The sequence below is a fragment of the Parasteatoda tepidariorum genome, chromosome 6 (genome assembly GCF_982258835.1).
Source record: "Parasteatoda tepidariorum strain Cologne lab strain chromosome 6, Ptep-v5.0, whole genome shotgun sequence".
In the NCBI taxonomy this organism is placed as follows: domain Eukaryota; kingdom Metazoa; phylum Arthropoda; class Arachnida; order Araneae; family Theridiidae; genus Parasteatoda; species Parasteatoda tepidariorum.
The window spans coordinates 12,936,299-12,957,133 of NC_141760.1; the positions used below are offsets into that span (position 1 = coordinate 12,936,299).

General features: G+C 30.6%; 1 protein-coding gene across 2 annotated transcripts in view; it reads left to right on the plus strand.

Annotated features, from left to right (window-relative positions):
• Nucleotides 1–310: 310 nt before the first annotated feature.
• Nucleotides 311–20,835, plus strand: part of LOC107451496 (cAMP-dependent protein kinase catalytic subunit 3) — a 73,060-nt gene continuing 52,535 nt past the window's right edge. For both annotated transcript variants that reach the window (XM_043049042.3, XM_043049041.3), the window contains exon 1: nt 311–963. In XM_043049042.3, coding sequence (XP_042904976.1) covers nt 822–963 — 142 coding nt within the window. In that variant the 5' untranslated portion in view covers nt 311–821. The remainder of the gene's footprint in view (nt 964–20,835) is intronic.

Genomic DNA, 20,835 nt, shown 5'->3' on the forward strand with positions numbered 1-20,835 from the left:
TGAGTAGAAACATAAATACACAATCCGTACCCTTCCCCCAGTGACGTCACCCACTGCACAACCTTATTTATTCTCTCTTCTTCAGCCATCACTGAAAATTATTTTTTATCGTCTGACCGTTTTAGAAACTCGATGTCGACCCTCGCTGTTGGAGCTTCACAATAAAAGAACTCTGGAGGTAAAAAAAGAAAACAAAAAAGAAGGTAAGAACAGAAGAAGGAAAAAAGTCGAGTAAGAGTCATGTGACAACCCACACCAATAGCCGATCTTTCTCTACTGCAGAACTTCAAGCAAGTTTTGGCAACAACTTAGATGCGAGATGAACCCGGAAACGAAAACATTCGTTCTTCTACCTCTCTTCCCATGATGACGGTTACAGGCAAGCTAATTTTATTCCTTTTCCGATAATTCTACACCGGTTTTGACATTTGGGTGTCGAATTCTTGTCGAACTTGTTCGAATTGGGAGCACCAGTAGCAAACGATAAAAAAGAAGCATATTTTGCCCAAAACTTTCTCTGGTTTTCAAATATAAACAAACCACTGAATGAAAAAAAAACATTTTTGAATTTTACCATTTGTTTCTGTTTGATTGTTGTTAATCCCTTTTCGAGAAATTGCTGATGCGAAACTAAGCATCAAGGTCATTATGCAAGTTTTCTATTGAAATTAGATCAAATCTGACTTTGGAGGCTGCTCCTACGAGAATCGAATTTGGTCAGTAGTTCGAGAGCAAAAGAGGTAGTCAAAGTTAAAAAGAAGAAGAAAACTGTTTTTAGTCAAAGGCATGTTTTTGATTCAAAGTTGTGCATATTGCTGAGAATGGCTTCATCAAAAATCACCAGAGAAAAATTGAAGAGAAGCGGCTCCTTTCAAAACAAAGAACCACCCCCACCCCCTACAGGAGACGAAAATCAAATGCCTGATTTAAAACTGGAAGATTTCGAACTGCTCAAAACTATTGGTAAGTCTTTATATATTCTTCATTCAATTGTGTAGCCTAAACCACATTTCCCCTTATCTTTTTTATTAATATTCATACTTTTACCTACATTCATATTCCTTACCTTTCATACTTATCCACATTTTTGTTCATATTCATACATTTATATGCCTTTATTCATTTTATTTTTGTTATACAGTGATCCATACTCTTTGCCATCCCACATTTTCATACTTTTACCTTTGTCCATATTCATATCTTAACTTTTACTTACACTATTTATTCAGGGCCTGATTATAGCCTAGGCCCAATAAGCATGGGTCTAGGGCCCACAATTTCTGAGGGGCCTCAAAAATTAGCAAAAAGTTCAATGAAAGGTGTGCTAGCTTTGTGTTGGTTTAAGTACTAAATAAAAACTAATTACAGCTTACAATAAAAAATAATTCAGCTAATCAGTGACTTTTAGCAAGAATCACTGATTTCAATTGCTTGTGGTCATCAAACTATATTTATTTTGACATAACATTGTTTTGGTGTTTTATATTTTGCTTTAATTTATAGATACGTAAACTTTATCTTAGAAAAATAATCTTCAATTTTCTGCTTTCAAAATTTCTTAGAATGTTTCTCTTAAATCAGGCAGTTCAATAGATTCTTTTTCATTATTAAGACTACTCTTCTGTAATTTAATTTCAAAATATTTTGTAAGGGGTCCATAATCCAGTAAGGGGTCCTTGGGCCTGAATTTATCTTGATCGGATTTATTCACATCTATTCCTTTTCATATTGCTTATACGTTTTCTTTATCGTTATTCAAAATCTTTTTTCATACTCCTTACCTTTTTCATTTCATACATTCACTTTACCTTTGTTCATATTTCTTCCCTTGGTTCATTTTATACTTTATATACGGTTTATAATATACTGTTCTCTTATAAACCTTACCTTTGTGTAAAGTTATATTTATTTGCATTTATTCATATTCGTTACTTTTAATCCTGTTTATACTTTTAAACTTACATTGGTGTATTCATATCTTTACCCCAAGATTTATTTATGGTCTTAAATCTTTATTTATAATCCTTACTTTCCAACTTTAGTCTCACTGTTGTTTATGTCCATGCATTTACCTTATCTTACTCTTTCCCTACATTAATTTATGTTACTTTTGCCATGTATTTGTTAATATTCCTAACATTTTTTACATTTTACTTTACTTATATTCATATTTTTGCTTCACTTTTATTCATATCTTTACTTTTATTCATATTTTTACTTCTCTTTTAATCGTATCTTTACTTTTATTCATATTTTTACTTTACCTTTTTTTCATATTTTTACCTTTATTTTAAATTTCTCATATTCCTTACATTTACCTCCATATTCTTTATCTGTTATACTGATTTATACTTTTGTCTGTTCCTTTCTTTTATATTCATCCTCACGACTTGGTCTTTTTTAATCTCCGCACATATCCTTAATTTATCTATTTTGCTTTTGTACATCCTACTCATTATCTTTTTAACATATTCATACTTTTACTGTATTTGTATTCATAAAAAAGGAACATTCATATTCCTTTTTTTTACTTTTTTACTTAATATATATATATAATTTCAACACTTGGTTCAAGTGTTGAAATTTTTGTATTCCTGGAGAACTTTTTGATGGAATTTTTGTTATATGGGATAGGAAAACCATGAATATCAACCATAGTTAACCTAACGGCAAAGGGATTATAACCCATATAATCCATTCGCAAAACCCATACTCCATCTACTACCACTGAGAGGTTTTCAGTCAGCACTGTGGTCGGTGCTAGTCGGAAGCAGAATTCGAATCGCCATCATTGGGATTCAAGCCTGGGTCACTACCAACGGCAACAGAATGACTAAATAGGAAAAATGGCAATAAAAAAAATTTGTTAATCACCATTTTTTTTGTTGCCAAAAATGTATAAAAACTCGATGATGCGAAACGCGTGTTTTCAATTTATCGCATTATTTACCACACATTATATACCGTAATCATTCAAAAACGTTCAGGTTATTTAACGTGGGTTCAGAGGTTATAAAAGATTTTATTCGAGTTAAAGTTAATTTAATGCGGCTATAGCTTCTTTTTGCTGTATCATTTGTGTTTCATTCACGTTATTTTGCTTTATTCGTAAATAGCACAATGTAAACATTATCTTCATTCGCATACTTATTTACAGATCCCTTATTTTCATTACTTCTCACATTCATACATTTACCTTCAATTTATTCACAGTATTTAGCTCTATTTAAAATTACGTTTTTTCATGTTTCTTACCTTTGTCCCTTACATTTGTTTACCGTCCGGGATCTGCCCAAGCCAAATTTACTATTGTTAAGCGGTAGCTTCACAAATTCAACTTTAGGAAAAACGGTAGTTTCACAAAATACTTTATCTTAAAATTTTATTTTTGTATCCTGCAAGAAACGATAAATCCATATTTTTGTGTTGATTTTTTAATATTCACAAATTATGTCTAAATTTTCACAAAATAGGTACCTTTCAAAAAAACGTAAACAGACCCCTGACCTTTGTTTTTCATGTTCCTTACATTTTTGGTAATCAGATATATATAAGTTTTTTTTTTGCGGTTTACGAAATAGGAGATTAATATTTATTATACATCACGAAAAAAACATTGATAAATACATCCCCACACTGGAAATAATAAAACGTTGTGTACCAACATAGTGTAAATTTACTGCACGATATTTAGTGTAGCACGTCTTTTGTTCTTAACTGGATTCCAAACCTTATAATTCCTTCGGTCATTTTAAATTAAGTTGTATTAAGGATAATAGATTCTGACTAATTCCTTCGAGATATTGAATAGATCTCTAAGCATGTTGATGATGAATGTAACCTTGGAGACAAACTTGTTTCAGTTGAAATTTATTCAAAACTTTAAATAGTTTATTTCTTTTTATTCATTTCATTGATGAGGTGTCACGATTTCAAAACATTTGAAGTAGGAACAATAAAAAATTATCCATAGTTAAACATTTTCTGATAAGTTATAAATTTAGTAAAAAATGCATAATTTTTAACTCTATTTTCACTGAACTCAATTAGCATTGCAATCAAGGACTTAACGAATTTTATTCTAATTTTTTTCGTAATTGCATAGTTATGTCTGAACAAGCGTAGAATATATTATTCCATTGTGTCTGCACACGAAACTATAATTTGTTTTTATTTAATTTTTGACGATGATAAAAATATATTGCTATTTACGAAGCGTTGAATTTAAAAATTATTTAGTTTAGTACATATATAAGTCCTAAAACTAAATAGACTCTACTTTTTATTAGAAATGACAGGTGGAGACATTACTAATAATTTATTAAAAAAATATGTACAAGACGAATTTTTCATATGAAATTTAGAGTTCTGAATTTCATGCATTCTTCTAGTTTTTTAATACCAAAACCAACCAATCACAATGCGTATCTATTATTTTTTATTTATTTTTTAATTTATAACCGCCTTTGAACTGCTGACCCAATTACGACTATCAATGGTCAATTCCGAAGACTTCTAATTTTGAACCCAATCCAGAAGTGGTCTAAATTTTTAGCTCTCTATGCGAACTATTGGGACCCTGTTTTCCGAATTGAAGCGTCAAAATCCGAATCCGTCAAAGAAAATATATATATTTTTTGAAATAATAATAAATAAAAAAAACACGCACATGCGTATGATTAGAGAAAGTACGTTTTCGTATCTGATTTCGTTTGCACTAATTAATTAGTGTACTTAAGGTAGGCACCTCATACCATTAAGATTGAGTATGAGAAAATCCGATCACAGGATCAAAATTTATTCCGTTATTTTTCCATACAATCATTTCGACGCCTAATTACAGGCATTTATAGGCTACCGCAAATATGCACTGTACTAAAAAATTCAATGTTGAATAGAATTTTTTGAAAGTTAATAAGAAAAAATACTTCCTGATTATTCGCATTTACTTAGATTTCAAAAAAGAAAATCCATTATCTGAAATGCCTTTTTAAAACACAATACAGAAAGAAATGGACAATCCAGTTTTAAAAGCATCTATGGGCAGAGGGGTAATAAAGTTATCAGCGGTCTAAAATTCATTTTTGTCAGTTATTAGTTTTTTTTTTTTTTTTTTTTTTTTTTTTTTTTTTTTTTTTTTTTTTTATAAAACAATAAAAAAAAAGTCTTCGTGTACTGTTCGTAGCATTTTCTAAGATGAAGTTTATCAAAACACCTTTCTTTTATGTATACCGGTGGAAAAAAAGGAAAAAAAGCGTGTTCATAAACTATGTTTTAAGTGACAGATCCGAATTAAGAAAGTTCGTCTTAACACTTTTAAAAGGAAAAACTGGAGAAGGAAAAAAAAAAGCACCGTTCTGCATATTATCTAGTTCTTTTTAAGCGAGTGAAGTTATTTCTTTTGAGAGAAATAAAACTCTTGAAAGAGAAAAAAAATATCAATTAATTTCATCGCAATTTTTTAAGATATAACTAAAAAAGAAACCGAATACCGTTCTTAGCTCATCTGTGGAAATAAAAAAAACCATAAAAAATTTATTTTTCACTTGATGAAATGAAGACGTACAGTAAACAAAAAAAATAAACGGACCACCCTAAATAACTTTTGATCTAATGATCGGATATTCACGTTGTAGAACTCAATCTTAATGACTCGAGAGCGAGAGGGTGACCTAAAATATGCCAATTAATAAGTGTAGACAATATTTTAAGTTACGAAATCAGAAACAAAAGCGTATTTTCTCTGAATAAATATACCTTTTTTTCGATGGATTCAGATTTCTGACCCCTAAAATATAAGGGGCCACAAGATATAATGCAATCTGAAAGATATATGGTCCCAATACTTCGATCAGGAGAACCCTTAATATCAATTTTACTTAAATTTAAAAATTTGAATTGTAAGGTATACAAATTTTTAAATCATTTAAAAGAATATAATTTTAAATTGTGAAATACAAAATTTGTGCAAAATCGGTTAAATAGTTCCTGAAAAATTAAATTTTTAAAAAGTCAGATGTTTGAAGTTCGATTTCTCAGGAACTATTCAACCGATTTTGCCAAAATGTTGTTTTTGCTGTGTAAAATTGTGTTCTTTAAAATGATGTAAACATTTTTATACCATACAATTCAAACTTTTTTCGACCTTTATTAAATAAAATAATAAATATTTAATAAAAGTTATTTTTTGTATAGAATTATCTTTGGATAAACGGATTCTATAATTAAGAGCAAAAAATTTTCAATTCGCTTAAAAATTTCTCGAGATATAGCGATATCTGCAAAAAGCTAAATTAACATTAAGGAAGTCCAAACTTTGGAGCGCTCTCCTAACAGAGCTATTGGAACCATATATTTCCTAGATTGCGGCTGCCTCCTATATTTCGGTACTCAGAAATCTAAATTCGTCAAAAAAAAAGTTATTCAGAGAAAGTACTCTTTCGAGACTCAAAATATCGTCTGTACTAATTAATTAGCATATTTGATGTCATCCCTTTGAACCAAGATTAAGTCCTAAAACATGAAGATCCGATCATAAGATCAAAAGATACTCTGGGTGGTCCTTTTTCTGGAGCACTGTACATGGTGATTATTCGTTATTCTAATTAGAATAACGATTCTAATTTTAATAAATCGTAATTCTTTGTAATTTTTTTATCAAGTTTGAATGGTTTTTCTAATTTGTTTAATTTCTTTTTAAAGTAAAAGCCATACGTCTTTTTTATAATAATTATATAGCTTGCATTTTCTTTTAAAACTTCCTGAATTGTTTTTCAGTTTTAAAATGAATTGTAATTTCATTATATGCGATAATTCTGATTTGATTATTTCATTAATTATTCAAATTTCATTAATTACTCAAAATTAAATTAATTATCTTCCAATTTTTAAATTTTAAAAATGCAAGGTAATTTATTAGGTTTTTTTTTTAATAAGAAATGAATACTTCCCAATTTGTTTTCAAAATTTAACGAAATTATTCCACCTTTGTGTTGTAAGGCTATTCAATTTAAATTATAAATGTTTCAGATCCTTTTATTCAGCTAGGAAACTCCGTTTCCTGTTCGATTCGCTCACTAACTCCCGTAACTGCTCCTCAATCTTCATTGGTTCCCTTAGATACTTATTACCCAGATAAGATGGGCCGTGTTCCGGGAAAAAATTCCTGTTCTTGCGAAAATTTTCTTCCCTCTCAGAATCAGCTTTCACGGACAAAAAAATTCCTGTCCGTGCAGAAAATTTTCTTACTTCTCAGAATCAGCTTTCATGGGCAAAAATTCCTGTCCGTAAGGGAAATTTTCTTTCGTCTCAGAATCAGCTTTCATGGACAAAAAATTCCTGTCCATGCTGAGAATTTTCTTTCTTGAGAATTTTCTCAGAATCAGCTTTCATGGACAGAAAATTCCTGTTCGTGCAGAAAATTTTCTTACTTCTCAGAATCAGCTTTCATGGGCAAAAATTCCTGTCCGTATGGGAAATTTTCTTTCCTCTCAGAATCAGCTTCATGGACAAAAAATTCTTGTCCGTGCGGAAAATTTTCTTTCGTCTCAGAATCAGCTTTCATGGACAAAAAATTCCTGTCCGTGCGGATAATTTTCTTTCTTCTCAGAATCAGCTTTCGTGGACAAAAAATTCTTGTCCGTGCGGAAAATTTTCTTTCGTCTCAGAATCAGCTTTCATGGACAAAAAATTCCTGTCCGTGCGGAGAATTTTCTTTCTTCTAAGAATCAGCTTTCATGGACAAAAAATTCTTGTCCGTGCGGAAAATTTTCTTTCTTCTCAGAATCAGCTTTCATGGACAAAAAATTCTTGTCCGTGCGGAAAATTTTCTTTCTTCTCAGAATCAGCTTTCATGATCTTTTTTAAAAAAAATTTTATTAAAAGTCGATGGAAGAGGATCATTTTATTAATAAAACTTATAAAAGCACATTTTATTAGTATGCTAATCGTAACGAAATGAAAGGATAGCTGGATTTGAAAAATAATCAAAAATATAGTTTATATTGGAAATGGTTTTTATCTCTCTTCAGTTTCTTAAAAGTCACATTGGAATTCTTAAAAGTTTCGATGTGCACGTTAAGACTTATACCTGACAACATCTCATATTTTTCTTATTCTTTATTTATTCATTTTTTGATTACTTTTAACATCAAGTCAACCACGTGCTGATAAAATGAAGCTATAAAATTTTTTACAACAAAGAATAAATAATTATAATTTGAAAATTAACCAAAAAAATACTTAAAAATGCAATATTTTTTCTATGAAATTGGAATTACGAAAAAAAAAAACTTGCGTGAAGTTTATAATTCAAAATTGTCCCATCAGCATGTTAAATTTCTACGCTGTTTCATTTTAGTGGACAGTAGATCGACTAGCGTGATTTTTTTTTTACTACAAGCATAACAATTAATAATTCTCAAAATAATTATTGAAAAGCATCGAACTGCGTGTATATTTTTCTACACACTTTCCTAATTTGAAGTATCTAAAAGTGTCATAGATTTTGAGCAACAAAGCAAAATTTAACGTAAAGCAAAATATAGGAAAAATATCACAAAAAAAGCTTTAAAATTGTAATAAATTTCAAAACAATTAGAATTTCAAGAAAAAAACTCTTGGTTAAGTTCTTAAACAAATATAAGAATATGACCCTCTCAGCACGCAAAATATCAACTCTACAGCTGTAGAGCGACTCGTATAGTATTTTTTCCAACAAGTTTTAACAGTGAATAATTCTCGAACTATTTTTTTCCATCGTGATTCTTATGTATTTTTTTACACTCCCTAGTGATTTCAAGTTTATTAAGTCAGATATTTTTTAAGCAGCAAAACGAAATGCAAAGTCTTACACCCGGTGGTGGTCCTTACGATTTTATAATATAGAGAGAGATACTTTGTGTTTTTTAGCATAACAATTTCTTTTTCTCTTAGGAAACGTATACTACATTAATTTTTATTATATTTAGTATTAACTTTCGCTTTACACAAATTTCTAATATTATTCCTGTGAATGTCAGTTCTTGAGCAGCGTACAGAAAAGTTGCTGTTGTGCGAGAGTATAGCTCTTATTTTCACTTTAACGAGTGACTAGTTGGTAATGTGCAGAATATATAGGTAATTTACAGATTACCTAGGTTATTTGTGATATGAAACACTTTTTTGACACAGCCTTTTTGGGTGAAGGGCTACTTGCACAGAAGGTAGATTAACGAAGGGCCGCACTTATATTTAGTCATGTTAGCCGCAAATGGGATAATTTCTATATAAACATGAATATCTAACAGTGCAAAAGAAAACAAAAATAAAACTTACAAGTTACGTTTAGAAACTAGGGTACATTTTTTCTTACCTATTCTATGTTCGGAAGTGAAAAAAAAATTCTGTCTACGTGTTTAGAGTTAATGAGAATGATGCTTCATTAAGATAAAAAGTTCTTTCAACCCAATTTTTTACACAGCAAGACAAAGAACAACTAATCTCTGTTTTCTCTTGGTTTAAGAGACGAAACAAATTTCCCTCTTTTCAAATGTTAATACAACCTGATGTAATGAATTCGAAGTGAGGTTTTATTGTAACAGCGACAAATAACTAAAGCAAATTGTTTATTGGATAATAAACTAATGATAAATTTTAAACAATAAATGAGTTTTTAACACATTATTTCAAATAGTTGACTTGTTGTGTTTTATTGATATTTCTGAAAGAATAAATTTTGACTGTCTATTTTGAATTAATTCTCTTCTTTCTTTTTTTTTCAATTTTTAACACTAGATTGCCTAAGGAAGTCATTTTGACTGCTTTTAATTTCAATTAGTAAAAAAATGATATATATATAATGACACAATTTTTTAGAATTTTGTACAGCATGTAATTTTTTACTTTTTAATATTTACTAAAAACTTGTTATATAACTGTAAATAATATAAAAAATATTAAAAATTAATTTTATACAAATTTGTTTGCACATTATTTATTCTTTTACAATCCACTCATTTTGACTGCTTTTGGGCAATATAGGTTCAGTCTTTCTAGTGTTAAATAAATTTAAACCTTAAACCACTATTCCTAATTTAATTAATATGTTAACTGTTTAAAAATATTAAATTGAAAAAAGAAGTGAATAATAATCAGAAATAAAATACTTCGCTGTAAATAAACAATGGAAATAAACTAAATTAAACTCAGTGACGCGACAGCCCAAAGACGGCCAAAGTCTACTGCGCCCATCCCAGCTTTCTTGACCTTGGGCTTTGGGGTGCAGGAGCCGATGTTCCGATTGAGTGGTCAGCTGAACGCGAAACCTCCAGTGTTTTAATCCCCAAATATACTTGGTACTCATTTTACCGACCCACTGAAGGGATGAAAGACTGAGTTACCCTTGCCCGGTCCGAGGATCGAACCCTCAAATCTCGAATCTGATTTTAAATTCACGTGAATACGAATCATAACAGTGACTTTTAAATAACGTGTATACGAAATGCGATATTTGATATAAAATCGTTAAAATACGATACACAAGGCGCGGTCTTAAATCGCGTAAGTAGGAATCGCGATGTTTGGTTTTAAATCTTGGAATGTAATTTTAAGCAGCGTTTGCATTGGTAGAAAAAAGTGTAAAAACGAATTTTTTTTCCCTCACAAATTCGTAAAAGTCACACTTTTTCTTGAAGAAGTGGATTTTTTTTTTTTTTTTTTTTTTTTTTTTTTTTTTTTTTTTTAGTAATGTAAAAACATTTTTTTGCTCTGATGACAAATTTAGGGATGGTGGAAAGGTGTTCGTATATATTATACCACTCTGCTTCCAAATAATATATATTTTTCTTTTACTTTGCACTTATTTACAGTTAATTAGATCTAAGAGAAACAGTAATTGAAATTTCTTTAATATACCAAACCAATTATTGATAAAAGAAATTTATATGAATAAAAAAAAATTCACACTACTTTTTTTTTTGAATTTAATAATTTGATACAAAAATTATTCCAATAATCTAATTTATTCTTCTAGTAACAGTTAGACTGGTTTTTATAGTTAAAAAATACCAAAATATTTTTTCACTTGTAATTAGAGCACCAGAAAAAATATATATTATATATATATATATATATATATATAAGAGGGACTCCGTTGTTCCATCTGCGCCAAATGGTTAAATTTGAAATAATTTTAAAAATTAAAATTTTTAGCTTAGTTTAGAGAGCTTAAAGCAATTTATCTAGTAAAGTAATTTTTCAGTCACTAAAAAATACTTGATTGAAACAAGGGTCAAATAATAATTAGAAATTAAATATTACGCTGCTTTATTACAGCTAAATGTATTGATCCACATAATCCATATAAATCCACAATCAAACTTAGATAATTCTGACTCAAAACATAATTTTCATCCTATTTGTTCTCAAATAAAAAGGTTTTAAATATGTAAAGCTGACAATCTTTCCAAGTCATTTTATGTTCTTCCAAGATACTACAACATATTCCAGACTGTTTTTGTTAATTTTTTTTGTTCGAACTGATGGGAGAAATAACCTCGAAAACTTATGCAGAGAACAATGGATGAAGATTCTTTTTCGGCCCTGGAAAAAAGGTCACGTGGTGTGTTAGTCAGGGGTTTTGAGCTTGATATTTTTAGGATTCCCTCATTTAGACTTGCACTTTCAACTTCCATCGTCCATGCCTTGATTTCCCGAAAGCAGATGAAAAAGCTTTGGCGGAGAATTCAGTTGTGTCAGCACAAGCATCTCATTTAAATAGCATCAGCTAATTACTCCCCAAAAATCCACCCGGCGCCAACTTCTTTTTTTTCTTCAAAAAAGACAAAAAATTAAGTTTCTTGTTTATTAATTAGTTTCTAGCTACGATCCCTGAAAGACATCAGAATCGTAAAAAGTATGAAGTTCACTGATATAAGTAATTGCATGAAAATAGTTTGTGCAGTAAATCCATAAATCCTTCTTCTCGTAAATCGCTAGTAAAAAAAAAATAAGATCATCAAGAATTTTTAAATAATTGTAAGTCATAAGTAAATGATAAATTATAAGTAAATGATAAATTATAAGTAAATAATAAGTAAATCATTATCATCATAAATATTAATTAATAAATAAATGGTCATCATCATAAATCTTTTCTAATAAATAAATGGTCATCATCATAAATCTTTTCATGATCATCATCATAAATATTTTCTAATAAATAAATGGACATCATAAATTTTAGTCTCAGTTAGTGTTAAGTAAATAGTTGTTATAAATATTTATTAATAAATAAACATTTCCCTGCATTTCTTATACCCGATGTTGCTGTTCAAGGTTAAAGATCATTACCCTAAAGCCTACGCTGATATTGTTTTTGTTTTTTTCAAGGTTAAGGACAGCTTCCCTATATTTAAGCATGAAATCCTTGATTCAATATTCCTTAGATCAAAGTTCATTGCTTGGTAAAACACTAATGTTGTTGTTTTTTTATAGTGCAGTTATACATTTAATACGGTATGAATGCACTAAATACTATATACCGATAGTACAGTGCTCAAAAAAATAAAACTCTGAATAATCTTTGCTCTAATGATCGGATCTTCACGTTCTAGGACTCAATCAAACTTTGAAAAAGTCGTATATTTAAAATTTCATTTCACAAGAACTATTCGATCTATTTCGCTCAAATATTATAATTTGTCATGTAAAATTACATTCTTTAAAATGATGTAAAAGATAGTATACCTTACAATTCAAAATTGTTCGACTATTATTTGATCAAATAATGATAAATATATACTAAAAGTTACATTCTGCGTTGAATTATCTTTGGAAAAACGAATTTTATAAATTTATGTAAAAACTTTTCAATTCGTTGAAAAAGATCTCGAGATATTGTGAAGTACGCAAGAAATAATGTTAACATTAAAAGGTCATAATTTTGGGCAGCTCTTCTAACAAACTATTGGAACCATATTTCCCCGATAGCAGCTACCCCCTAGTATTTTGGTGGTCAGAAAACTTAATCCGTCAAAAAAAGGTATATTTATTCAGAGAAAGTACGTTTTTGTGTCTGATTTCGTTATTCAAAATATCGTCTATACTAATTAATTAGCATATTTGAGGTCACCCCATCAAATCATTAAGATCGAGTCCTAGAACGTTAAGATCCGATTATTAGATCAAAAGTTATTCAAAATGGTTCGTTTTTTTGCGCATTGTAAGCTGGATAATCAAACATAATAAATATTGCGGACATTCAGAAAAATGAGTATGCAAATGTTTATACTTACATGAGACAGACTAATTTCGATCTACAATAGCACATTAACACAATATTATAATGAGAATTTTCTAAATCACCTACGTTGAAATAAAAATTTAATTTATGTGTTTTGGTCCAATTATTTTTTACGATATATTTTAATATCCGTTTCTAAGCAACCATAGCTTCTTGTTTAAAACGAATACTAATTATGCTTCACAAAACGAAATATTTTGATCTCTAAGACTTCTTAAAAGATTGGCCAAAAAATTCTTCTGGGGGGAACTATTATTTAGAAGGGAGTTAATTATTATTTAGAAGACTGCTGAACTTTTTGTTCTTTTGTTAAGTCTAAGTTTAAGGGTGGAAACAAACTTAATTAAAATAAAATCGCCAAACACCGAAGGCCACAAATTCACCTTTCAGAGAGAAGCCATAAGTTTCATTTTTTTCTACGTTGCCTTAACAACTTGTTAAAGGTTTTCTTTTTTAATTCATTAAAGAATAATATGAGTAATTAATCTTCTTTTTTTTATTTTGCGGTTGTTTTACTCATTTCTAAAACAAAATGAGAATTAGCTTCGTGCTTAATTAGCTTTAATGATCAATATTTAAAAAAAAAGCTAGATGGAGTGTATTTAATATTTAAGAGAGTAATTGTTAAATAGAAGAACGAGCTTTGAACCTGTTGTAACTCGGATTTAAAAAAAAAAAAAAGAAGCTCTGTTGATTAAGTGATCTGTATAAAAAGTATGCGATTTTCGAAATTGGTCTAGTAGTTTTCTGATTTTTCCTGATTAAAATAATTTTCCTCAGTTCGTTTGCCTGATTGATTCAATTTCTTTGGTAGACTTTTTTTCCTGATATTCCTGATTTTTGTGAATGTATAGAATGGTTCTAGTATAGAATCGAGGGCTCCTTAGTTTGGCGACAAATTTCAACTGTACAATTTTGCTGGAACACCATTTCTGGTTACCATGATATTCATTGTTTTCATTGACGTCACTCTCTGGTTACCGCAATTTTTGTTTGTCGTTATGTGATTGGTTCTTGGTTGATTTTCATATATATTAATGGGATAATTGCAAGTGACGTAGTGTAGGTATCTCGATCCTGATGGGTTGTTGAAACGTGACATTTATTTACAATAGCAACTGTTCTTTCCATTCTATTTCGAGTAAGCCAAGCCCGTCAAATATCAGTTCTCTTAGGTAACACATTCTATATTCTTTCACAATGATTCTTTCACAATGATACTTTCACAATGATTCTTTCACAAAATTTTAATTATTTCAAAATATATTTCTTACCTAACTGAAATAATTGCTCGAAGCTATGTAGAACATAAACAAACCAATTCTGCATCGAAGTTACCAGGCATATCACGTTCACAATAAAATAAATAAACAAATAAAAAATCTAAGTTAAGTAAAAGACGTAGACATGAACGAATTATACAGCAAATTCGACGCGCGATACTGAGTTGTATTTAATTAACTTGAAGTTAATTAACATTCTAACTTAGGGGGGGGGGGTCTTAGCTCAACTTTATTAAGCCATTTTGCTTATAAACGATCAACTGGAACTGAGGTCATAGGTCACTTGTGTGGGTATCTGTGATCTACTTTCTCTTGAAGTGCAAGTACCCGATTTAATTTCAAATTTTAACCTTCATTTTTATGTAATTAGTTGGTTGCTTGTAATAGTTGCTATATCGTTATTTCTCATCGCTTCAAGGAATGTCTGGGAAAATAAAAATTCATATTTTTTTTTGACCTGGGGAAAGAACGTAAAAAAGCTACTATTGGCTGGCGTATGCTTGAAGGTTTGATTAATACTCATTATTGTTTACCAGTTTGTATTAAATGTATATGCGTTTGCTTGAACGAATGAATGGTAACGAATGGGTTTGTCGTGTGAAAGGTAAAAAAATGCTCATCGTTGTTAACAATCTCTGAGGAACCGACGCATAGAGGGAGAAATGATTATGATTGATAGTTTAAAATTTTCGTATTTGTGGCTGCATGAAGCTTGTACAAATCTTCTTATGAATGATCTCTGAGTAAACGACGCAAGGAGAGTAAAATGATTATGATTGATATTTTAATATTTTCGCATTTGTGGTTGTATGAAGCTTGTACAAATCTTCTTATGAATGATATCTGAGTAAACGACGCATGGAGAGTAAAATGATTATGATTGATATTTTAATATTTTCGCATTTGTGGTTGTATGAAGCTTGTACAAATCTTCTTATGAATGATATCTGAGTAAACGACGCATGGAGAGTAAAATGATTATGATTGATATTTTAATATTTTCGTATTTGTGGTTGTATGAAGCTTGTACAAATCTTCTTATGAATGATATCTGAGTAAACGACGCATGGAGAGTGAAATGATTATGATTGATATTTTAATATTTTCGTATTTGTGGTTGTATGAAGCTTATACAAATCTTCTTATGGATGATCTCTGAGGAACCGAAGCATGGAGAGTGAAATGATTATGATTGATATTTTAATATTTTCGTATTTGTGGTTGTATGAAGCTTGTACAAATCTTCTTATGAATGATCTCTGAGTAACCGACGCATGGGGAGTAAAATGATTATGATTGATATTTTAATATTTTCGTATTTGTGGTTGAAGCTTGTACAAATCTTCTTATGAATGATATCTGAGTAAACGACGCATGGAGAGTGAAATGATTATGATTGATATTTTAATATTTTCGTATTTGTGGTTGTATGAAGCTTGTACAAATCTTCTTATGAATGATCTCTGAGTAACCGACGCTTGGAGAGTGAAATGATTATGATTGATATTTTAATATTTTCGTATTTGTGGTTGTATGAAGCTTGTACAAATCTTCTTATGAATGATCTCTGAGGAACCGACGCATGGAGAGTGAAATGATTATGATTGATATTTTAATATTTTCGTATTTGTGGTTGTATGAAGCTTGTACAAATCTTCTTATGAATGATCTCTGAGTAACCGACGCATGGAGAGTGAAATGATTATGATTGATATTTTAATATTTTCGTATTTGTGGTTGTATGAAGCTTGTACAAATCTTCTTATGAATGATCTCTGAGTAACCGACGCACGGAGAGTGAAATGATTATGATTGATATTTTAATATTTTCGTATTTGTGGTTGTATGAAGCTTGTACAAATCTTCTTATGAATGATATCTGAGTAAACGACGCATGGAGAGTGAAATGATTATGATTGATATTTTAATATTTTCGTATTTGTGGTTGTATGAAGCTTATACAAATCTTCTTATGGATGATCTCTGAGGAACCGAAGCATGGAGAGTGAAATGATTATGATTGATATTTTAATATTTTCGTATTTGTGGTTGTATGAAGCTTGTACAAATCTTCTTATGAATGATCTCTGAGTAACCGACGCATGGGGAGTAAAATGATTATGATTGATATTTTAATATTTTCGTATTTGTGGTTGAAGCTTGTACAAATCTTCTTATAAACGATCTCTGAGTAACCGACGCATGGAGAGTGAGATGATTATGATTGATATTTTAATATTTTCGTATTTGTGGTTGTATGAAGCTTGTACAAATCTTCTTATGAATGATCTCTGAGTAACCGACGCATGGAGAGTGAAATGATTATGATTGATATTTTAATATTTTCGTATTTGTGGTTGTATGAAGCTTGTACAAATCTTCTTATGAATGATCTCTGAGGAACCGACGCATGGAGAGTGAAATGATTATGATTGATATTTTAATATTTTCGTATTTGTGGTTGTATGAAGCTTGTACAAATCTTCTTATGAATGATCTCTGAGTAACCGACGCATGGAGAGTGAAATGATTATGATTGATATTTTAATATTTTCGTATTTGTGGTTGTATGAAGCTTGTACAAATCTTCTTATGAATGATCTCTGAGGAACCGACGCATGGAGAGTGAAATGATTATGATTGATATTTTAATATTTTCGTATTTGTGGTTGCATGAAGCTTGTACAAATCTTCTTATGAATCATCTCTGAGGAACCGAAGCATGGAGAGTGAAATGATTATGATTGATATTTTAATATTTTCGTATTTGTGGTTGCATGAAGCTTGTACAAATCTTCTTATGAGTGAGGTGAATGTGAGATCAGGAAAAAACTGGGATTGAGTGACGCAATTTTTGTAGAGAAGTGTGTATGTGGAATGACTGAAGATATGGTTGTAGAAATTGATAAAAGCGAATTCGGTAAGAGAAAATGTAGAGGGATGAATGGTAAATGGATATTTGATGTGTAGAAAGAGTGAGTGGTAAACGTTTTTTGTGGTCGTAAAAAATCGTGCGAAAGTTTTGATAGAAGGATGCCAGTTAAGGTGTTGACCACGTCGTCTGGCCAGGGTCAAAGTTATGTGGCATATCTAATGGCCATTAAAAAAGACTGTCTAAAACTGGGGTTAGGGGCTTGATCACGGTTGGGTGAAGTGATGTATGACAAATCATAGTATTCATATATGCCAGGGATTACCACCTGGTGGTCCGGGGGCCGTATCCGGCCAGCGAAGCCTTTTTCTGTGGCCCGCGAACTAAAATATATTAGTTGTCATTTTTTTGTGGACAATTTTCGTGAAAACTCTATACGGGCTTAAAATACTTTTCTTTCGTTTATAAAAACCTACTTTCTTCGTTTCTGTGAAATTTAACATACCAACGGTGCAAAAAAAAATTTCTCAGGTTGAAATCTACTTCTTATTTTAATTTGTAATTCAATACTTTTGTTTCGTACAACCTGATAAAAGTCTGACAGTCATATTTAACGTTCCTTCAAACATAAGAGATTCCTATATAAAATTTTGATAAAGTTGCGGCCATGTAGTGCAGTATTAGGGTAAGTTTTTAAATATTAAAAAATTAGACCACAAACTCTTTTCATTTTCACAAAATTGTGGCTTTTCTCCGTATTGACGTTTTGCGCCATTTTCAAAATAATAGTAGACAGCCCGGGCTTTAGATAGGCTAAACTTGACCTCACAGTTATGAGTAACAGTTGAAATATCGCAGTAGTTATAAAATTATATTATTCGCCAAAAAGCATCATTTCATATTACGAGGAAGCCTTCGAAAAACAGCCTTAATATCGCCAAAAACCTTCTTTTGTCTGGACCAACCTTCTTTCTAGCACGTGAGGTCGGTAAATTCAACTTTTACCAAATAACCAGATACCAAATAATAGCTTTATCAAATAACAGCTTTTGTATTCACTAATTTCTTTTTTTGTTCAAAAAAGTACCCAATTAAGAGCAATAATTAATCTAATGCAATTAAGGATTGTTAATTTTTCCATTTTGTTTATTTACCATCTTGAGAAAAAAAATTTGAAAACTAAACCATATTGCAGGCGAAAAATGATAAGAAAAGCCAAGAAAAAGTTTCTACCCAAGTGTTTCTCACCCTTTAACTTTGACTTTTAAGCGTTTGCGTTGATCCAGAAAATTTTAATTTTCTCAGTGCTCGGTTTAGAACAATGTCCAACAAAATCTGGCTTCAGGACCCATTATCTTTTCTTTTCATCTCATTATAGCTGTCCTTGTACCTAAGTTGTATTCGCTGTATCAATGCCAAAGTAGAAATTAGAATAAGTGTATGTGTGTAACAGTTTTGTCTTTGGATTATTTCCCCCTTTTTTTTTCTTTCTGCATCATTTGTCATTTGTTGGGGAAAAGAAAATATATATTGCGGGGGCTTACTGAACATATCTTCGCTTGAATTTATGAACGTTTTGACAAGGACAATCAAAAGTCATCACTTTAAAGCCAAATCTCCGCTTAATCTCTTCTTCTTTTTTTCTTCAATTCTAAATGTGAGATATTTTAAGGAACTCTTCTTGAGTTTTATTTCTCAAAATATTGCCAAGTCAAAAATAATTGTGTTTCTGATTATCTCTTGGCGTTACGTAATTTATTTCTATTCTGTAAGAAAGGGTTACTGAAGGTCGAGCAAAAATGTGTCAAAATAGCTCCGAAAGAAATAATAGTTGAATTTGAAATCCCCATGTATTCAAAATTGATACAGCATATTGAATACACAAGTGGGCGACCATTGTGCTAAAATACAAATTAAGGTAAACAACGTTTAAGAGCACAAAAAGTATTTATAAAAGTATTGATGGAAAAGTATTAATACAGCATATTGAGCTTAAGGAATAGTCTCAAAAGTTATGTGAAGGGGGGAAATGTGTGAGAGAGGTGTTCACTGGCTGTCGACTTGGATTCAAATTATGAACCTCCGAACTTATGCTGCGTTATCAAATTTCAAAAAAATCGTATTTTTAAAATTTGATTCCTTGCAATGTTTATTGTCAATGTTTATTCAGAGAAAGTACGTTTTTTAAGACTTATTTCGTAATTTATCGTCTGCACTGATTAATTGGCATATTTTATTTTATCTTTTGACAATCGTTGAACAACCGACCCAATTTTGGTTTTACGTCTATAAATGTTCAACTCCCTAGACTTGTAAATTTGAACCCAATCCAGAAAACAAGGGAACTTGAATCAATCATTGGGAAAACTTTGCCCTCGTGGAGGACTTTTTTTGATGGAACTAACCCGCGGAGAGGAAAACTGCGAAATCCTCCCAAGGTTAGTCTGACGGCAAAGGGACTCTAACCCATGATTCGTCTACTACTGAGGATATTTTACATCAGCACTGTGGTCGGTGCGAGCCGAGCGAGGAACTCATATCGACCAGCCTTCGCTGGCATTCGAACCCGATTCTCCTCATCGGAAGGTGAACGCTCTATCCCCTGAGCTACCACGGCTCAAATTGGCATATTTAAAAAATGAAGCTCTTAAACCATTAAGTCCTAGAACGTAAAATTCTTATCATTAGATAAAAAGTTATTCAGAATGCTCCTTTTTTTGCGCACTGTATTCTAGGTATAAAAACAGCATTGTAGTGAATAAAGAGCAAACGCATAAATTTACCTTATAACGGTCCTTTACCTTATAAAAATCATCAGTGAAGGAAATACCAGGTAAAGTGCTTGTATTGATATCAAATTAAACGACAGATGTCGCTGTTGTGAACATCTCTTCATTGAGAGCTATATTGTAAGCAACTCGATAAGTGAATTACTTCTCTTCTAACTAGCTGTATTTTTCGCATATACGATACTGCTAAATAATAAAATATAGTAAAAATAATGCTATTATTGATGTACATTTTTATTATATTTACCAAAAAACGTCGTTATAATTAAAGAATCTCCGAAAAACCTATTATTAATAAAAACAGAATAATAATACGACAGGCATTGTTTGGTATTTCTTACGCTGATGTTTTATAAGGTTAAACAGCATTTCCCGATATACACTTGCCCTAGGTTTTATACGCAGATGTTTCTTCTAACTTATCTATATCAGAGGTTGTTAATATCAAATACATAAATGAAATATCAAAATTGGCATCACAGGCGCATGGCTGTAAGGTCACACGATTCATTTCTAAATTCCATCAATACATTTCTTTAAATTAGCATTCCATATCTATGTTTTTAGTTCGAAGTTAGGCTTAAGCAGAAAACAACGTTTAGCAGCTAG